Source organism: Tupaia chinensis, unplaced genomic scaffold (assembly GCF_000334495.1).
Source record: "Tupaia chinensis unplaced genomic scaffold, TupChi_1.0 Scaffold145741_1, whole genome shotgun sequence".
Taxonomy (NCBI): domain Eukaryota; kingdom Metazoa; phylum Chordata; class Mammalia; order Scandentia; family Tupaiidae; genus Tupaia; species Tupaia belangeri.
Genome location: NW_006205599.1, coordinates 240530 through 261909, shown reverse-complemented (window position 1 = coordinate 261909; position 21380 = coordinate 240530). Strand labels below are relative to the sequence as shown.

The following is a 21380-nucleotide window of genomic DNA, read 5'->3' as shown; positions in this document are numbered from 1 at the left end:
GCATGTGCACCCTATAGCAAAAATCTCTCTCCCCCACCAAAAAAATTATTGCTTGATGTTTCTTAATCAGTAGTAGAATAAGCAGGTGATAAGTGAGGTACTCAGAAAAGGGAGCTTAGCATTCCAGCTCAGGACAGAGAAAGACCACCCCAAAAGGGAACATATTATTATACAGCCCTAAAAAAGCTTACACTAGCACACTGTTTGGAGAAGCCTTAACTACTAAATATCATAGGCAATGAAGTTTAACCAGAAAAACAACTGGATTTTATCTTTTGCTCTGGCAACTTTCTGATGGAGCTAATCTCACATTTTTGGGATCCCACCATCACCTAAACAACATAAATAGATACACATTTATTTATGTTGTGCCACCATGTGGGAGTCTAGCACCCTTCACCACGCCACCTGCTGGCCCCCGTATTTAGTTTTACACATCCTAATAGGAAAGTTCTGAGTTGTTAGGAATAAAAAACAAGAGCATATTTTTTTTTAGTAGATAGAGAATAATTTATACCGGTCACAACTTCTAGATAGCTGGTTACCTGATAGCACGCAAAACCTCAGAGTTGGAAGGTCAGAAACTATGCTTCCGATAGTCTCTATGAGTCACGGTAAGGACATTTTGCAGATGAGATTAGATCAGTGTGCTGATTCCAGACGTACTAAGAGCACCGTTTATTACCTATTGGGAAGACGGATCCTCTTGATGGCGTAATTGCAGTCATCTACTTTGTTTCTAGCTTCAAAAACCACTCCAAAGCCGCCGCGACCCATGCACTGAATTGGTTCAAAATCTGTTAGATACCTACAAAAACAAAAACGTTACAAAGTTTGCAATGGTTTTAAATTTTGTAGTAAGAGGAATCAGCGGATGGCATGATGGTTATTGTCGCTGGACTCCCATGCAGTCGAACATGGTTTGAGTGTCAGTACCGAGTGGCTTAAAACTCACACCAGGCATGTGAGTGTGCATGCACACCCAAAATCCTGAGAGAAGAATGGGGGACAAGAGATTGTGGTGTGGTCAGCCTCCCGGGGCGGGGGGGGGATTTCTCGCTTTCTATCACTCTTTGGTGAGCACATACCCTATAGCAAAAATCTCTCCCTCTAGAAAAAAATATTGTAATACTCAGTTCAATCTCATTTTATAATACATAAAATGTGTGAACTCACATTACTTACTTTAATAAAGTATGATTGAAATTCTAGCATTCTTCTTTTTTTTTTTTTTTTAAAGATTTTTGCCATAGGTGTATGCATTCACCAGAGAGAGAGACAGAGAGAGGGAAAGTGAGAAACCACCTCCCCCAGGGAGGATGGCCACACTGCAATCCCTTCTCTTCCTTTCTCCTCTTGGGGTTTTAGGCAGTTATATGCACTCGGCAATCCCACTGGGTCTGAGTCTTGCACTGTGATCAGCCAGGTGGGAATCCAGCACCTTAACCACCATGCTATCTGCTACCCCTGTAAATTCTTTTTAAAAAAATTATTACTTTATTTAACTTTATTTATTATTATCTTCCAGTTTGATCAGAGAGAGATGGAGACAGAGAAAGAGAGAAAGTGAGAAAGTAGGCTGCCAGGGACTCAAACTGCGGTCAGCCATGTGGGAGTCCAGTGTCCCTAACCACCACGCTACTTGCTGGCCCCCAACCCCGTAAATTCTAACATTCTTAATTCTTCTTAAATAATGCAGACATGCTCATAAATTTCCTAGAGAAAAGAAAAGTTTAATTGGAAATCACTGATTAAGTACTTATTTTTATGGCAATTATACTACTGATCTATCTTATTCAAAACTTTCCATCATCTACCAAAATAACCTATTCTTACTTCTCTAACCTTTTATATCTGTGGCATTTTTTACTTAATTAGAAAATGTATTTTAACCTTATGTCATGACCTGTAAGTTTTATGGAGAATTGAATCAACCCTACTATGCATTTAAATATTTTTTTGGCCAGAAATCATTTTAGGAACTAAAACTGACATCTACTGGGTTGCTCGTGAGTCACTATGCTCGCCACTGGAGGTATTCAGACAGAAGCTTACTCACCACCTGTTACTCACTGCTGGACCTCCAGTGAAGCCGAGTTCTCCCTTTAGTGTCTGACCTTGCTCACCTGCACTGTATATTCCAATTCACACCATGTTTCCTGTAACTTTGGGGACTTTGCTTCTGAAAAATGTTATGTATTAGGACGGCCTTCTTCTTCAGAAGTAAAGAAATCCTATTCTTCCTGCTTTCTGCTCATCTCACTACCTCTGTAAAACTTTCCTAGACCCTCATTGTAACATGCCCATAGCACTCTTCACATAGTACTTTGAACTATTTAGACTTTTTAAAAAAATATTTTTTTTGGAGAGGCTTTCTGCTATAGGGCGCGTGCGCTTGCCAGACAGACAAAGAGAGACAGAGAGACAGAAAGTGAGAAATCACCCCCCAGGCGGGATAACCATGCCACAATCCCTTCTCCTCCATTCTCCTCTTGGGATCTTGGGCATGTGCGCATAAGCGCCTGGTGTGAGTTTAAGCCGCCGGGTCCGGGACCCGAACCACGGTCGACTACGTGGGAGCCAGCGACATAGCCATTACACTAACTGCTGGTCCCTAGACTTTTAAAATTTTGAAGTTCTTTATATATAGCTCATGTGCTCCATGGCCACTGTATTGTGGGGCCCATCAATGAAGAATAGTATTTTTGTTTCTCTTTGTATTTTTCAGAGCCTGAATGTTAATGTTTGTTGAATAAATGCTTGAATTAACAAATAAATGAATACATGCATACATCCTATGGTAGTTATTCTAGCCATAGGGAGAGAGTTTAATTACATGCTCTTTAATGTCCCTTATAAGGGTGAGTGTATTAGTCTATGATTTGCACACTCATATTAATTAGTTGCCTCAGCTGGTGATAGCATGGAGTTCAGGAGAAGCAATAGATCCCAACCCTCTATGGGCCAATTACCTTCACAGAAAATGAAGAGTAATAATCTACGTTCCTAAAAATAGCTAGTCATGGTACTTCAGTACAAATTCATCTTCCCAAATGTAAAAGCCATGAAGTTCATGTCCTACTCCTGGAGGGCCAACTGAATTATCTTCCTATATTAAGGAAAAATGTATATCAAAATGGATATAGCTCTTAAAAAAGAGTAAAATCTTATTTGTGACTATAAACCTTATGAATATCATCATCCAGTCCAGGTTCCAGTTGATAAATCACAAAGTTGGGATTGAATGTAGAGTTCATGCTCTTAAGAGTGCCTAGGACATGGTAGGCACTAAAAATATAGTATTATTATAGAACTCTTGTATTAAAAAATAAACTATGTGCTTCCCTATAGTCGAAGAAAAATCCATGTAAGTCAAATTCAGTTTTGTAGTATATTATTCTCTTGCTACTAGCCTGGCAAAACACATCTTTACTCACGATGCCCTATTTGCCCTTCTGCACCCCCATCTCTTACTCACAATTTATGTTTCAATTCAAATGTGATCGCATCTACCGTGTCCTCCTGAATCATCGCAACTATAGCTGGTTGATGGCTTTTTTTCTGACATGTTTATGTTTTACCCAGTACTACCTTTCTTTGTTAAATTTCTCCAGGATAGGCACAATGTTTTATTTCTGCTAAAGTCTGAAATATGGAATAGTGTCCTACATACACTTGTACAGAATAACTTTTTTTTCTTTTTAGAGAGAGGGTCTTGCTATGTTGCCTGGGCTGGCCTCGATCTTACAATCCTCCTGCCGCAGCCTCCCAAGCAGTTGGGACCACAAGTACACATCACCATGTTTGACTAGAATAAATGTTGAATGAACAATGAACGATTTCAGTATTGGAGTTGTTGGATTCCTGGTTCCTTCCCTTTCCCTTCACTTCTTGCTAGGGCTGACAGTCACTGATGTATTAGTCAGCACCTTTACTAGCAAGGGTATTAAAGTAGCCCTTACCATCTGCTAGTTACCTAGTAAGTTTTGCTTTGTTCACAGAATTCACCAGTGTTAGCACCTTCCCTCTATCCTGAAGCAGTGCCTTGAAAGAACAGGAGAATGGCCTTTCAAAGACACAGCTACAGCACTAGCTAGGTGACAACACCTTGCAGGGCTGCAGCAAGGTTCTCCACAAGGCTGTAGAAACTGAATCAGCATCTTAAATTGAAGCCACTTCTCCCACAGCCAGGATTCACAGGTCCAGGAATCAAGGGATGGAAGTGGGAGTGGTACCACTCACCCTTACCGCTAGTGTCACACTAGCAAAATTGTTGCTCCCTATTCCCATGACCTCATGTTCTGTTGGCCTAGAGGTCTTAGTTCCAGAGGAAGAAATATTTCTACCAGGAGACACAACAATGTGTCTTCGAACTGGAAATTAAGACTGCTGCCCAGCAACTTTGAACTCCTTATGCCTCCGAATTAACAGTTAAAAAAGGGAGTTGGTTGGGTGACTAATCCAGACTACCAACAGAAAAGTGGACTGCCATTCCAGAGTGGAAGTAAAGGGAGCAGGTCTGGAATACAGGAGACTTCATAGGGTTTCTCCTACTATCACCACGGCCTGTGATTAAAGTCAATGGAAAACCACAACAATCCAATCCAGACAGGATGATCAATGACCTTGACCCTTTAGAACTGAAGATGTGGGGGCCAATGGAGTAGCAGTTACATTGCTGGACTGTCACATGGCTGGCTGCGCTTTGAGTCCTGGACCTGGTAGCTTGAAAATCTTGCCAGGTGTGTGGGTGTGTGCTCAAGATCTTGGGAGGAGAAGAGATCTTGGCTATCCCCCTGGGAGGTGGTTTCTCAGTTTCCCTCTCACTGTCTGTCTCTCTCTGGCAAACACACATACCCTAAGGCAAAAACCTCTATTAAAAAAAAAAGAATTGAAGATTTGGGTTGCCCCAACAGCAAAGAACCATAATCAGCTGAGGCAAAGGGATGTGGTATGGGTAGGGAGAAAAGATAGATATAAATGCCAACTATGACCACATGACCAGTTACAGAAATAACGACTGTTAATTAGATTGCCTCTTTATTTGTTGGGAAATGTGTGTGTGTGTGTGTGTGTGTGTGTGTGTGTATGTACGTGTATAGAAACTGTTTTCTAATTTCCTTATCATATAACTTAAGATGTATTGACTTTATATCACAATATTTGAGCTAATTTTATATACAAGTATTTAAGTTACAGAATATGATAGAGAAGAATAAACATCACTTAAGGACTTTACCTTTCTTCTGAGGAAGAAGTTTAATATATTTTTGATTGAATGCAGAATAGTTGTACTGTGTTAATGAACTGTTAATGGCTTTATTTAGAGATTAAATATAGTCTAAGGGGATGTACATGGATGGCAAGCTGATAAAGGGTGGACTTGTGATGGTTCATTTTATGTATCAACTTGATTAGGCTATAGGATACCCAGACATTTTGTCAAACATTATTGTGGGTGTGCATATAGGGTGTTCTGGGATGAGATTAACATTTCAACTGGTAGCCTGAAGAAAGAAGACTGTCTTCCCTTATGTGGATGGCCATAATCCAAGCACAGCAAAAAGCCTGAATGGAGGAAAAGGGCCGACATTCTGCAAGCAAAGGTAACTCCTGCTTGATTGACGTCACCAGGGACATCGGTCTTTTCTTGCTTTCAGACATGAACTGAAACATTCAACTCTTCTAGCATCTTGAGTCTGCTGGCTTTCAGAAATGCACTTACATCATCGGCTCCCCTGGTTCCTAGGCCTTTGGACTTAGACTGGAAATATACCATCAGCTCTCCTGGGCCTTCAGCTTGCCACCTGCAGATCTTGGGGCTTCTAAGTATGTCTGGGTGCCTGGTAGCCCAGACAAGTTGATACAAAACTAACCATCACAAGTCCAGCCTTTATCAGCTTGCCATCCATGTGCATTTCCTTAGACCATATTTACTCTCCAAGTGAAGACAGCAGCAGTTCATAATTATGCCTAACTGAATAAGCCAATTCCTTATAATAAATCTCTTTATAAATGACATATCTCTTTATGAATCTACTTATATATATCTTATTTCTTCTGTTTCTCTAAGGAGCCCTGACTAATACACACATTCACCTATTATTTTCAGTCTTTTTTGTCATAAAACCATTATCCTAGATATTAAACAGTAAAGTTCTGTCTTTTTCTTAGCCTCAAATCACTAAAGTGATAAGTATATTATCAAAATAAAGGGAAATGCAGCCCAAATCCATGAAATGTGAAAAACATAAAAGCATCACTTCCTGTAACACCAATGTGAAAAACATAAAAGCATCACTTCCTGTGAGATGAAGCATCAAAAGCAAAATTCTGTACCTGAGAGATTGCTAACAGCTTCTGTACTTTTATTTTACTTTCATGTTATTTGAACTACCTATCTCTGGCTAACCTATCTCCTTCTACTTTTTTTTAATTATCTATTCTAGGCCAGCCAGTGGTGAGGTGGTTGAGGCAGCTGGATTCCATATGACTGACTGCATGGTTAGAGTCCCAGACTGGTGGCTTGAAAAGCAAAACACTGGACACATGTGTGTGTGTACCCCAAATCATGAAAGGATAATGGAGAAGAAACTGTGCCATGGACATCCCTCCTGGGTGGTGGTGGGGGGTGCCTTTTCACTTTCTCTCTCTTTTTCTGCCAGGAGCATGCATCCTATAGCAAATTTTAAAAAATAGTAATAACTCTATTGGTGTTTTTTCCCTTTTTTCTATTTCCTATTCCACAGAATGAAAGAAGAAATAACTGAGTATTAAGAAACCTATGGAGATATAGCATATTCTGATAAACACAACTACTCAATTACTGTTATTTGGCTATTAAGACCGATCTCAGTACATGGTAGATCTATGTTAAATACACTATCCAAATAAAAGCTTCATTTGGTGATGGAAATTCTAAATTCCTGTAACACTCTACTTTTATCCCTTTTAGGGGACATGCCACTTTTAATAAGTTCATAACAAGTCTTGGTTTTACTTACCTAGATAGCCACATTTTAAAAAAAGTTAAATAAGATCTTAACTTTAGAGGTTACCTCTGTGATTCAAACAGTTGCCATCAGAAGCTTTAACACAAATCTATATATTTTGTAAGACTCTTACCGTGATACATATCCAGAGTTTTTTATGTCATTCCAGCTACTGTCATTGGATTCACCACTTACAGAATCATATTTATTTTCAGTTTGACACTGAGTTTCAGATTCCTTCCTTTGCTGATAAGAAAAAACAAAATCACTACCAGTACAAGCTGAACTGACATTAGTTAACAATCTTCAATTATAAAATAACATTGAAAAATAAATTAATATCGAAAAAGACAAAACCATTATAAAATAAAAAATATAACATTTCTCTTAATTATATTAAAGAAAAAAGTAGGCACTGGGATCTCACATAGCTAACTCAGTTTGAGCCCCAGATCTGGCAGCCTGAAAAAAATGACAGGTATGTGTGCACACACATGCCCCTAATCTCAACAGGATGAAGAAACAGAGTTGCTGGCAGGTGGTGTGGTAGTTAAGGGTGCTGGACTCCCACACTGTCGACTGTGGTTCAAGTCCCAGGCCTGGCAGCTTGTTTTCTCAGTTTCTCTCTTTCTCTCTCTCTCTCTATCCCTCTGTGGTTAAATCAAAATAAATAAATAAATACAGATAAATCACTCTTTAAAAAAAATAGAAAGAAAGAAATGGAGGAGAAGGGATTGTAGTTTTGATTGTCTCCCCTTACACCACTCTGGTGAGTGCACATGCCTTTGGGAAATTAAAAATTGTATCTTGACACTGCCATCCCTGTAGTATTTGAGGGGATTTTGTTTCCTTATAATGGGTACACTATATGTACAGCATAATACATAACTAGTTGTATAAAGAAAGTAAGTATGAGTGTAAACTTCCTGGCAAGACCAGAGTTTTTTTTCTAATTTCATAGATGCTGTAAATGTGTTTCCAACAAAATGAATTTCGTAATGTCTCACTTGCAATGCCTCTTTCTTTTTAATTTGCCAGAGGGTGCATGCACTTGCTAGGGGGCGAGAAAGAGAAAAAGGAAAAGTGAGAAAGCACCTCCCTTAGGGGAGTGGTCATGAATAAACTTTAAATGTTAAAAAGAAAAAAAATACGATCAAATAGTATGGTGGTTCATGTTTAGCCATTGGTTTTTAATTTTTTTTCCTTTTTCTTTTCTTTTTTTTTTTTTTTACCAGAGGCAATGTACTTACCAGAGAGAGACCAAGAGACAGAGAGAAGGAGGAGAAAGTAACTACTAATGGAGTGTGGTCAGGCGGCAATCCCTTCTCCTCCCTCTGTCCATCCTGTTAAGATTTGGGGCACATATGCACATGCCCATGCACCTGGCGTGTTTTTCAAGCCACCAGGGCCAGGTCTCAAACCATGTGGGATCTGGCTCCCTTAATCACCAAGTTGTGGGGCTGACCCTAGCCACTGATTCTTCTAACAAGTCTTTACTGAGCACTGATTATGTGTCAGGCACTGCATAAGTGACTGGGAATTTGTCTCTCTCATTTCCTTCCTCTCATAAAATAAATGTTAATTTTAAAAAAGAAAGAAATGTAGTCTAATGACAAAAAGAACTGGTTAGTTACTATCAAATAGATTAGAATGGGGAACACAGAGTGTTCTAAAACATTGGCAGGGAATCTAAGAATCTAAGGAAGACTGCTGGAAGACATGACAATTTATTTCTAAGTGAATGATGGTGAAGAGTTAACTGTGTGAGTTGGGAGGGAGAAAAAGTGTTCAGTGGTTTGGTCAGAGGGTTGACAAGTGTCAGGCTTAGACAGAGCATGACATACATGAGGGACTGAAAGGAGGTCACGTGGCTGCTGAGCATGGGAGAGAGAGGGGAGAAGGGGAGGAGGGCATCAGGGTAATGGTGAGTGAGAAGTACTGAGCAGGCAGGGTACAAATCATTCGAAACTGTGTATGTCCTGAGAAGACTGGATTTCAGCTAACAACAATGGGGAGTCGGTTAATAGAAGTTTCTTCTTGCTTGTTTTGGTTTTGAGAGATTTTTCTTTTTCTTTTTTTTGGAGAGATTTTCACTATAGAGCGCGTCCACTCACCAGGCAGACAGAAAGAGACATTAGAAACAGAAAGCGAGAAATCACCCCTCAGGGGGGATGGTCACACTGCAATCCCTTCTCCTCCATTCTCCTCTCGGGATCACACGCCCGGCATGAATTTTAAGCCACCGGGTCTGGGACGCGAACCACGGTCGACTACGTGGGAGTTCAGCGACATAGCCATTACGCTAACTGTTGGTTCCCTTGAGAGATTTTTCTATAGGGTGCATGTGTTCACTGGAGAGAAAGAAAGTGAGAAATCACCCCCCAGGGTGATTGTGGCATGACCATTTCCTCTCCTCCATTCTCCTATCAGGATTTTGGACACGCATGCACATGTACCCAGTGTGGGCCTTGAGCTGCCGGGTCTGGGACTTGAATGGTGGTCATCCTCATGAGAGTCCAGCGCCTTAGCCACTACGACACCTGCTGACCCCAAGGTTTTTGCTATTAGGCATGTGCGCTCACCAGAAAGAGAGAGACAAAAAGTGAGAAATCACCCTCCCAGCGGGGATGGCCATGCCACAATCCCTCTTCCTCCATTCTCCTCTCAGGATCTTGGGCACGCATGCACATGCATCTGGTGTGTTTTAAGCCACTGAGTCCGGGACTCGAACCACAGTTGACTACATGGGAGTCTAGCAACATAGCCATTATGCCAACTGCTGGTCCCCCACAGTTTTAATGGAAATGCAGCCAGGGGATTAAGGTGTGGAGAGCATATGAAATGCCATGTTAGTAATTCAGGAGAGGTATAATGGCGTTTGTGCTAGGGAAACAGAAATTGGATGTGATGAAGACAAATTTGAAGATATTTATGAGGAAGATTTTACAGAACTTAGTGACTGACTAAAATGAGGGAGAGCAGAAAGATTTCTGGCTTTGGGGACTAAGTACGGCAGTACTTTGTACTGAGACAGAAAAATGCCAGCAGAGCAGGCTGGGGATGAAAATGGGGGTGGAAATGAACAGCCTGAGATAGGACTCATGTGCAGTAGCTGAGTCCAGAGAAATGTATTGAGGAATCAGCAGAACATAAGACGATGGGACTAGTGGATGGCGTAGCGGTTATGGAGCTAGACTCCCAGGTAATTGGCCACAGTGAGTCCTGGACCCGGTGGCTTAAAATTCATGCCAGGTGCAGGCGCGTGTGTGCCCAAAATTCCGAGAGGAGACTAGAGAAGTGATTGCAGCGTGGCCATCCCCTCTAAGGGGAGTGGCTTCTTGCTTTCTGTCTTTCTGTCTCTGACTCTCTGGTGAGCACATGTGCCCTACAGCAAAAATCTCCCATAAATATATATATATATATATAAAAGAATACAATATGATTGGAATTAGGAAAGTAGGGGAGAATATGGAAGGTGAGTCTGTGGAATGGACAAGGAAAGAGGAAGCTGTGAGGAACCAATGTGACTGGGAGGGGCTGAGGAGGTGAGAGCCCAAGGCATCCGGGGCACTCCCAAGGAGGAGACCAGGACGGTATGGTGTCAAGGAAGCCAACCAAGAAAGGACAACAAGAGGTGTTCAGCCGTGTTCAGTACAGGAGGTTCTGTTAGATAAAGACTGGAAAATGTCTATTACATGGAACAAAAAGAAGATCACAGAAAACCGTGGCAAGAACACCTTCAGCGGAATGGTAGGAGTGGAAGCAAGACTGGGATGAGGAATGAAGAGGAGGAAGTGGAAACGAGAGCAAAGGCCACAGAGGCTTTATGAGAAAATATAAGTACATTTCATTCCCCTACACACAGTTTTCTATATTCCCAATATATTATCAATATATTCTAAAAAGTATCTTAAGAGTCTGAAAAAATGTCTTACTCTGTGAGGATGAGGGTGGAAAAGTCTGCGCACAATGAACGTCGTTGCTATGATACAAAATAAAATCGTCCCAACTATCTCTTTCCACCAGTGTAAGAGGAGTACCGGATCCTTTTTGCGGATGTTCTTGTTGTAATTAGGGCTGTCGAGGAATCTGACTGTGATCTGTGTGCTCCGTTTGTTCCTCTCCCTCTTGTAGTATGGTAGGTAATAACCGTTATCTTCAAAAACAAACGTTAGCAGAGTTTGGATTTTTTTGAGATAAATAAAAATAAGCCCATCCTTAACTGCTAAAAATGATCAATTTTCCTATGACTTACAATGCGAATTTCTTTTTTTACATTTTGTCTCTTCTTTAAAACCATCATTTACCTTATTTTTTTTTTAACTAAGTACATACCTATTCCTTTATCCTATAAACATCTTACATTTCCTTTTCATTAAATATTAAGACTAGGAAAAAACTCAGTAATTTAATCTTTTAGATTTTTTGAGAGATTTTTGCTGTTGATGGAGAGACAGAGACAGAAAGCAAGAAATCACCCCCTCCCCACCCCGGAGTGCTGGGGGGATGGCCACACAGCAGTCCCTTCTCCCCTCTGTTTACATGCAATAATTTGCTTAGATCTATTAACAACTCAACGAGTAGACATTAGGATCACTAATCTCATTTCACAGATACAGGAACCGAGACATGGGAAGTTAGATATGCCCAACCAGGAGGTAGCAAACCGGAGACCTGAACCCTGACATTCTGATTTTGGCAACTGCAGGCTAAGCCACCATTCTCAATATCGTCACCAAACGTATTTTATTTTCTATACTATAATCAATTTCCCTTCATCCAAATACTACTAATTAATTCAAATTGATAAATAAATAAAACTCGGTACTTCCAAAGGAATCATACTTTACCATATGGATACTGTAAGATGGAAAGTGCACCATTACTATATTCTTCATGAGAAAACTTATCATTACTAAGACATTTGTCAAATTCATCAGATCCTACCAAGACAGGAGTTCTGGAAGGAGAATCTAAAATAAAATGGTAGAACGTTAATTATTACGACTGTAATGAAAATGTCTATACCTCGTTCATCAAAAAAAAACTGATTTTTAACCATAGTTCAGTTCAAACATGTATGTCAAACAAAAGGCCCAAGGTTCTTTTTTTTTTTTTTTTTTTGGAGAGATTTTCGCTATAGGGCGCGTACGCTCGCCAGACAGACAGAGAGAGACATAGAGACAGAAAGCGAGAAATCACCCCCAGGGGGGATGGTCACGCCGCAATCCCTTCTCCTCCACTCTCCTCTCGGGATCTTGGGCACGCACGCACACGCGCCCGGCGTGAGTTCTAAGCCACCGGGTCCGGGACGCGAACCGCAGTCGACCACGTGGGAGTCCAGCGACATAGCCATTATGCTAACTGCTGGTTCCCAAAAGGCCCAAGGTTCTTGCCCTTGAAAGGCACACAGTACTGCAGAGAAGATGAGTCATTTAAATAAGTAAATAAATTCTGTGACACATGCCGTAAAAAAACACAAGGTATAAAGAGGGAAAAAGGCACACACTAGGTATAGAAAGATAATTAAGGAATAGATGTCTCAGTATCTCAGTATTTGAATTCAATTTCTTTATGTGTCTCAAAGAAAATGGTATGATAAACAAACAACTTTTCACCAAAGAGTCTTAATATAAATAAGTTAAGAGCTAAATGTTACTTTGGCATGGGCTGTGAATGGCCGAGTTCTTCTAAGTTTTATAGAGAAATATTTTATTAACATTTATTTGTATAGAAACAACTTGTGCTTTAATGAAATAATGCTTTAAATAATCATTAAAAATCATTATTGGGGCCAGTAGGTGGCATGGAGGTTAAGGTGCCAGATCTCAGGTGGCTAGCTGTGCAGTTTGAGTCCCGGACCCAGTGACTTGAAAATCACACTGGGCGTGTGTACATGCGTGCCCAAAATCCCAACAGGAGAATGGAGGAGGGATTGTGAGGTGGCCATCTCCCCCAGGGAGTGATTTCTCACTTCCACTCTTTCTCTCTTGTAAGAGTATGCAACCTATAGCAAAAAAAATTTAAAAAATAAAAAATAAATAAAAAACATTTTTTAAAATAATTATTTAATTTTATTTATTATTATTATCTTCTTTTTTTAAAAAAAATTGCTACAGGGCACATGAGCTCAGAGAGAGAAAGAGGGAAAGTAAGAAAGCAAGCTGCCAGGTCCACGAGTCAAACTACAGTTGGCCATGTAAGAGTCCCGCACCTTAACCACTATGTCACCTGCTGGTCACAGAAAATCATTATTAACATATAACATAACTTTATCAGCAAAATAAAAAGTATGTAATAGTTCTGATCTCTAAAATATTCAAATTTAGGGCAAAGACAGATACAATTAGCTCACCCAATATTTTCAGGTATTTATAAAAAGTTTACAATGCACTTACGTATTAAGGGCTTCCATTTGATTGTTGGCAAAGGAATAATTGCATTTTCACTATTCACGGATTCCAAGGCTTTGGGACTCGTTGGAAACTTTTCTGAAATTCTGACTGATGACTGCAAGTACAACTGGCCTCTATACATTCCTGAATCAACCAGAACATTGTTATTTATGTAATGGTTTTTTTTTTTTAAGGTTCATTTTAACTTAATGAAATGAGATTAATTCCAGTTACTTCTTCATGTGCCACATAGCTTTATTCAAAGAAGAAACATACCTGAAGCACTCAACAATAAGAGGATTACTCAAAAACAGAGAGGAAAAATTATACACAGGGTACACTCAATGTTTCTCACTGAACAATAGCACATTTCAGTAATCACAGAAAAGCAATTCCAGTAGAAAAACTCAAACACAGGAAGGTACTATATTCTCCAGAAACAAATAGCTTAGGTGAAGTAATGTTCTCTTTAAATAAAGTTTACCTAAGCATCCACAATTCCAGAGAAATGGCTAACAATCTGGTCAAATGCCATCCCTACACATATGTGGCATGTTATTCCTTCAAATTCTTACATTTAATTTAGATTTGAGTGGTAGGATGTATGTTGATAGAGCTTATAGAATTTTATGAGCATTTAATTACCTAAAACGGTTCAAATTCAAGAGTTTTCAAAATTTATTAAAGACTTTCTATTTCCCAGAAGTGCACCAGAATTCTGTCTTAGCTTTTCAGGTAAATAATAAAACAAATTCTAAAGTGAGAAGTGGAGACTTTGAAGGTATGTAAGTGATTTTAAATTGTGCTACATAATGGGAACATCCCTAAGTCATTGCAATCTAAGTCTCAGAGAAAAAGACTACACTGCAGTAATTAGAAGTTTCAGAACTGGAAAAATGGAAAAAGAGCAGAAATGGAAATCAAGGTATAAATCTTAAGGGCAGCCTAAATCAAAGACTGTACCTAGGAATCTGAGCTCCTATCAGCACTCCTGAATAGGAGGAAACAATGTAAGGATACAATCTACAAGTCAATGTGTCCATCACTACGTGAGTGACACTACTCACCCAAGTAAACACTGTTCTCTGTGGCTCCTCGGGCAGCTTCTACGATGTCTTCTTCATCTTTTAAAAGTTCATCATTAGATGTATAACTTGTATCATCAAAAAGACTAATGGGAATGACCTTGCCATCTTTAATCAACCAGGCAGATGCAATTGGAGTACAAAACTAAACAAAAACAGGAACAAAGATTTTAGTAATTCAAACAGTATTTATGTAATTTTTACTCAGAAAATACCGTTTAAAATCACAAACATCTAGGGCACCAGCAGTTGGGGTAATGGTTATGTCGATGGACTCCCATGTAGTTGACTGTGGCTCAAGTCTTGGACCTGGCAGCTTAAAACTCATGCAGGGCACGTGTGTGTACTTGCCCAAAATCCTGAGAGGAGAACGGAGAAGGGATTGTGGCATGGCCATCCCTATGGAGGGTGATTTCTCACTTTCTGTCTCTGTCTCTCTGGTGAGTGCATGCACCCTACAGCAAAAATCTCTCGTAAAAACAAAATCACAAACATCCAAAGGGCAGAGAATGAGCGACAAAGCCAAAGTGGTGGTTATTTCCCTCCACCTAAGAAGCTGAGTCAAACTGGGAGAGAAAGAAAAACAGGTGGTGTGGTGGTTAAGACAGCTGGACCCCACCTGACAGACTGTGGTTCAAGTCTCGGACTGGTGCCTTGAAAGACATGCCAGGCTCATATGTATGTGTGCCCAAAATCCCAAGAGGAGAATGAAGGCAAAGGGACTGTGGTGTAGCCATCTACCTGGGGGGGGGGGGGGGTGAATGCTCACTTTCTGTCTCTCACTCTCTCTCTGGTGAGTACACACAGAAAGAAAGAAAGAAAGAAAGAAAGAAAGAAAGACAGACAGACAGACAGACAGACAGACATATTTATAAATGCTGAGTGGTTCTAGGTACCTGGTATTCCCATTCCAGATGTCCTCCCTTTTTACTAAATGCCATAACCTTCCAATCAGCAACGGAGACCTTTATCACTGTGTCCATCAGGGCAGCTTCCTGTTCGTCCACATCTGAAATAATTTTAGACTCTTCTTTGTTCCCACTGGGTTTAAAGGTGCTTTCAATAAATCCGGCTCTAGTTTCCAAGTCTGGAATATACCGAAGTTCAAAGTGGCCAACACTGAAATTCCACCTTAAATTTACAAAGGCGTGTTTTAGAAATTTACATTTAAGTGAAGAGACCAAAAATATACAACTCCTTTAGATGGAAGAAGCAAATACTAAGATTGTATGAAGAGAATAAGAACAAAATCTAACCTGGAAAGGTGTGCTCTGCTGACTTTTGCCACAAGAGGGCCCTCTAGGGAGAACTTAGTCCTGACACTTCAGAAACAGTGAGTTCTGAGAGTTTCAGACTGTGACAGCTATGGGACAGGTTTTCTCTAAAAAATTAACGAATGTTCACACTTGCAATTCAGAGTGATTTTCTCAAAACACACCAAAGCCACCTTAAAATGAAGTAGTATGCAATCTGCCTTACTTCCCAATTAAAGGCTGGGAAGATTTCACTCAAGTGCAGAGAAGTTAATGTATCTCAATAAATCAATGTAAAAAGCAAGATACATGGAACAATTTTAAAATCATATGACAACATGACGTCAAAGAGGCATGTTGATCCTGCATGCCAAACTGGGATCAAACCATCTCCGCATGAATCTCGGATCTCTACTTACCAAGATGGGGCAAATGGTCTACCCTTCCCTAAGTTTCAGTATCCTTATCCAGAAAGTGGCAATAATAATGTTTCTTCTGTAATTAGTATACAAAAAAAAAAATCTCTTAACTATGGATGGTATAATGGATTATTATTTAGATATAGTCTAGCTAAGAATTCCAATACTATTGATATATATATTTCTATGCAAAAATGGGTCATGACTTTTCTGATGACCCAACAGATACTTAAAGAGCAAATCATAGAACATGCCTTCTTATTCTAGTAAATCAGAATTCTGTTAAAGCTGTACTTTTGCTCCTGTGGTGGCTGAGTGCCGCACTCTGAAGGGAACAAAATCCCAGCAGGAGAAAGAAGGTAAGGTTGTCAGCAGAGGCAAACCCCTATTCACAGACCAATGAACGTAGAAAGAATAAATACATTCTTTGTTTTTTAAAGAATTATTTTATTTAACTTCATTCATTCATTCATTTTACTTATTTATTTAAAAATTTGTCCACATTTCTTTTTTTTTTAAAGAATAGTATGGATTTAGGGCAACAGAGTAGTCCACGAAATCACCATAAGGAAAAAAATATATTTTGGTCTTAGATATACCTAACAAATATCAACAGCAGAGGCTGAATGATGATACAGAAGTAAAATGCAAGGTTCTGTGAGGCTGACTCACACGGGAACGCTCCAGGTTTGTGGCCACAGAGAGACTTTCCTCAATGTCCTGGTCACGCATGTGCCCACGACCCAGGGCTGCCTGGTGCTGGGGGTAGATCACAGTGTCAAGATCTGGTAAGGGACTGCCTGTCTCTGTCTGTCTCACTCTAGCCCATGGAAATAAACAAAACTTTAAAAGTAAATATGCACACATGTATATATCAGTGAGATATAGATACATGTATATACACGTGTGTATGCATACATACATACATACAGGCGTGTACACACACACACACACTCAATAGCAGCATTATCTGAATACGCACTTCTCATTGCCACTACGAGGTCCAACAGCTCGAACGGTTTTCTGGGTGCGTTGCAGAAGCAAGATGTCTTCTTCTTGCTCCATTTCATCACTATCCCACTGGCGACAACCCAAAGCTGAACAAATATACCGCACCTGAAAGGAGAGGTAAAAAATTAGTGAAGAATAGAAGTGAGAGAGCCAGCAGACGGTGTGGTAGTTAAGACGCTGGACACTCCCACATGGTTGACCATGGTTCAAGTCCCCAACCTGGTGGCTTGTTTTCTCACTTCCTCTCTCTCTCATCAAATTAAAATAAGTGACTGAATAAATAAAATTTAAATAAGTAATTTTTTGAAAAAAGAATAGAAGTGGGAGATCAGAGATGTTAAAAAGAACAGCTAATATTTTATTTATTTGTTTTTAAACAATTACTTTGTTTATTTACTTATTTTTAATTTGGCCAGAGAGGGACAGAGTGAGAGACAGAGAGGGAAAGTGAGAAAGCAAGTCACCAGGTCCAAGACTAGAATCGCGGTTGGTTACATGGGAGTCCAGCGCCCCCAACCACCACACCACTTGCTGGCCCCAGAACAGCGAATTTTATTTTTGGAGAGTTTTTTTTTCTTTCGCTATAGGGCGTGTGTGCTCGCCAGACAGAGAGAGACATAGAGACAGAAAGCAAGAAATCACCCCCCAGGGGGGATGGTCACGCTGCAATCCCTTCTCCTCCATTCTCCTCTCGGGATCTTGGGCACGCACGCACACGCGCCCGGCGTGAGTTTAAGCCACCGGGTCCGGGACGTGACCCATGGTCGACTACGTGGGAGTCCAGCGACATAGCCATTACGCTAACTGCTGGTTCCCATAAAACATATTCTAACCCAAGCATCCACATTTACATGTATTAGTAGGCCTTTCGCTGTGGAGCCAGGATCTGCTGAGTGGGATTCCCCTGACTTCTCGCAGAAACCCTCCTAAGGCACTCTCTCTAGGGCGCAGTTTTGGCATCTTTAAAGAGGAACAAGAGCCCGAAGATGCTTATGAGTGAATTTGGGTGCAAAATCGTTCTAGTTTTTTTTTTTTTCCTGGGTATTAAAAAAAAGAAAAAAAAAAGAAGAAATAAGGAGATGTGTAAGAAGAATCCAAGTAATAAAGCACCAACTAGGATACTAACTCCTAAACTGAGTTACTTAGAAACATGAAAGTACCGATGAATATTTTTCGTACAGAATAATTTTAAGGATTTAGAATGTTTTAGTCTAAGTTTGAGGATTTCTATGGAATATACAAGAAATAGATAACTGGTTGTGATATTATATCAGCAATATTAATAAAATTCTATGGGAACTGGAGGACAGCAGGTAGCATAGTGATTAAAGTGCTAGACTCCCACTTGCCCAACTGCAGTTCAAGTCCCAGACTGGTGGCTTGAAACTCATGCTGGGCACATGTGCACGCATGCCCAAAATCCCAAGGGGAGAATGGAGGAGAGGGATTGCAGTGTGGTCATTCCTCTGGGGGTGATTTCTTACTTTCTCTGTCTCTCTGGTAAGCACTGGCACCCTATAGCAAAAAATCTCTCTAAAAATTTCTATGTGAGCCAAAACAAAATAAACCTCCGTTTCCATATAACAGAAGTATCTGGTTTTTAAAATTTGTAATCTCTTCTAATAGCTTTCATATTTAAAAGTATCTTCTTTGGGGACCAACAGATGGCATAATGGCTACTTCGCTGGACTTTCATGTAGTTGACCACAGTTCGAGTCCCCGACCCGGTGGCTTAAACTCATGCTGGGTGCATGTGTGTGCGTGCCCAAAATCCCTAGAGGAGAATGGAGGAGAAAGGACTGTGGGGTGGCCATCTCCCCTGGGGGGTGGTTTCTCATTTTCTGTCTCTCTTTGCCTTTCTGGCGTGTGCACATGCCCTACAGCAAAAACCTCTTCCCCCAAAAAAAAGGCATCTTCAAGTTTTCATTAAAAGAAAGAGGAGGCCAGTGTAGTGGCATGGTAGATAAGCAAGGCTCTGCGATACTGAAACCACATGGGACAGGTCGAGGTTTGCATCCTGAGGTCTCTGCACATGGGCTGAGTATGTGAGAAACTGGGATCCTTGCTGGCTGAGGCAGGGGTGGATAGTAGCATGAGGATTCTGTTGGGCATACCTGTTTCTCTCACTCTCTCATGGAATAAATAAATAAATAGATTTTAAATTCTAAAAAGAGGAAGAAAGAAAGGAAGAAGACCCTCAGTAGGATTTCAACTAAAATCCTCACAAAAAGAAGACTACTGCTAGAACACCAGAATTTTGTAGCAACCCATCAAATCAGAACCAAACGATCATGTTCGCTCTTGCTTTACGGATGAGAATACTGAAGTAAACAGACTGCAGTGCTTGCTCAAATAAACTAGCAGGATGGCAAGGCCTCCTCAGTGCAGTGCAGATGCCGGTGGGTGGAGAAGGCAGAAAAACATCTGCAAGAGCGAGAAGATGCTATGGGCCTAACACTTAGATAAAGGGCCTGAGAAACTCAAGGGGAAGACCATGTTCCTATTCTTATTTCATTCTAAGTCTCTATTTAAAATGTTCACATATCAAGATGTTAAGGCATTAATAAAAAGATTTTTCTACCTTTTAAAATGGATGTTTTTAAATAGTTATTCCTAACAATGGATTTATATTACAAGCTCCAATCTTTTTTTTTTTTTTTTTTTTAAGAGGTTTGTGCCATAAGGGTGCATGTGCTTGCTGGGGAGAGGAAAAGAGAAAGAGACAGCAAGAGGGAAAATGCAAAATCACCCCCCAAGGGGGCTGGCCATTCCACAATTTCTTCTCCATTCTCCTCCAGGGATCTTGGGCATGTAATCGCATGACCATGGTGTGACTTTTCAAGCCACTGGGTCTGGGACTCGAACTGCAGTCAGCCAGGTGGGAGTCCAGACACATAAGTGCTGCATCTGCTAGTCCCACAAGCTCCAATCTAAGAAGCAGATTATATTATGATTATATCCCAAGAGCTAATATTCGAGAAAGTCTAGGTCTGTAACAGCATGACTTTGTTTTCAGACAGAACTAAGTAAGAGTTGACCTTGGAAATTTCTGAACCTTTTAAAGTCTCAGATTTCTCATCTATAAATGAGTACAAACTTTCCTCTTGAGTTATCACTGGCTCAAACTTGATAAATAAATTAGTAGTAGCCATCCTTCTTATCCAGATTATTGTTAATCTTTTTACTCATCTGCCAAAAGGTGAATAAAAATATGTAACCCTTAGAAATATTGTGAAGATTTCAAAATAATGTATGAAAAAAGCACCCGAAACATATGGACCGTATTTACTCATTTTCTTTCCCTTATAATTCCTGGCTGGCTCTGTTGTTTATTCTGCTACCTCATATAAATTTAGCTTCCTCTTTCTATTTCACAGTTCTTATTAAAACAAATTATATCCTTAGGGGAAAATTACAACAAACCTTTACTAAGAATAGTATGCTTTAAGAAATTATTTCTTCTATCCCAATGTATTCTGATTTTCCGCATATAAATACATTTTTCCACTTACCTTTCCACTGTAAGCGCTGAGTCCATAAGTAGTGAGAGATTTTCCTCCAACCAAAACAACATCATCTCCAAATTTATAAGAAGATTCAAGAAGTGATTCGACTGTGAACGGAACTGTTTCCATGCTCTCACGATCTCGGTCCCACTGGAAGAGGTCTCCATCCAGCGAAGGAATGATCATCTTATTCCCAAATACCTAAACAGAAGCTGACTTTTAGAAGGGTCATTACTTGAAAACAAGAGTTATAACCCACAGCTGAGTCTTGAGTTTAATATATTCAAATTTCCTTCTGAGTAGCCCATGAAGCACCTCCGTCTGTCAACCAGAAGTAATTTAAAAGAACTGCCGATCATTTCGAGTCTGCACATTATACTCCAGCATCTTTGTTCTCAAACTCTGTGCCAGGGGCCAAGAGGGTCCCCTGAGGATAAGGAGATACCAGACCATTGTGTAATCAAGTAAGTTCAAGAAGAAGTTACTCTAGGAATTCTTATAGCCATTAGTATGTTACTGTATAACATGACTTTCTAGTAAATGGATAATACAGGAGTATTTTCTAGGCCTATTTTACCCCGGCTACTAACTGTCATAGACTTGACTCCAAGAATAACAGGTTTAGGGAACCAGCAGTTAGCGTAATGGCTATGTCGCTGGACTCCCACGTAGTCGACCGCGGTTCGTGTCCCGGACCCGGTGGCTTAAAACTCACGCCG

At 40.2% G+C, this 21380-nt stretch overlaps 1 protein-coding gene across 2 annotated transcripts in view; it reads right to left on the bottom strand.

The window, feature by feature from the left end:
• EIF2AK3 (eukaryotic translation initiation factor 2 alpha kinase 3) overlaps nucleotides 1-21380 on the bottom strand; it is a gene marked incomplete at its 5' end in the record, with an annotated part of 70455 nt that overhangs the window by 23164 nt on the left and 25911 nt on the right. For both annotated transcript variants that reach the window (XM_014584147.2, XM_027768254.1), the window contains 9 exon segments: nucleotides 686-808; nucleotides 7126-7238; nucleotides 10928-11148; nucleotides 11843-11965; nucleotides 13391-13531; nucleotides 14455-14617; nucleotides 15369-15603; nucleotides 17127-17260; nucleotides 20668-20862. In XM_014584147.2, the coding sequence (XP_014439633.1) occupies nucleotides 686-808; nucleotides 7126-7238; nucleotides 10928-11148; nucleotides 11843-11965; nucleotides 13391-13531; nucleotides 14455-14617; nucleotides 15369-15603; nucleotides 17127-17260; nucleotides 20668-20862 (1448 nt within the window).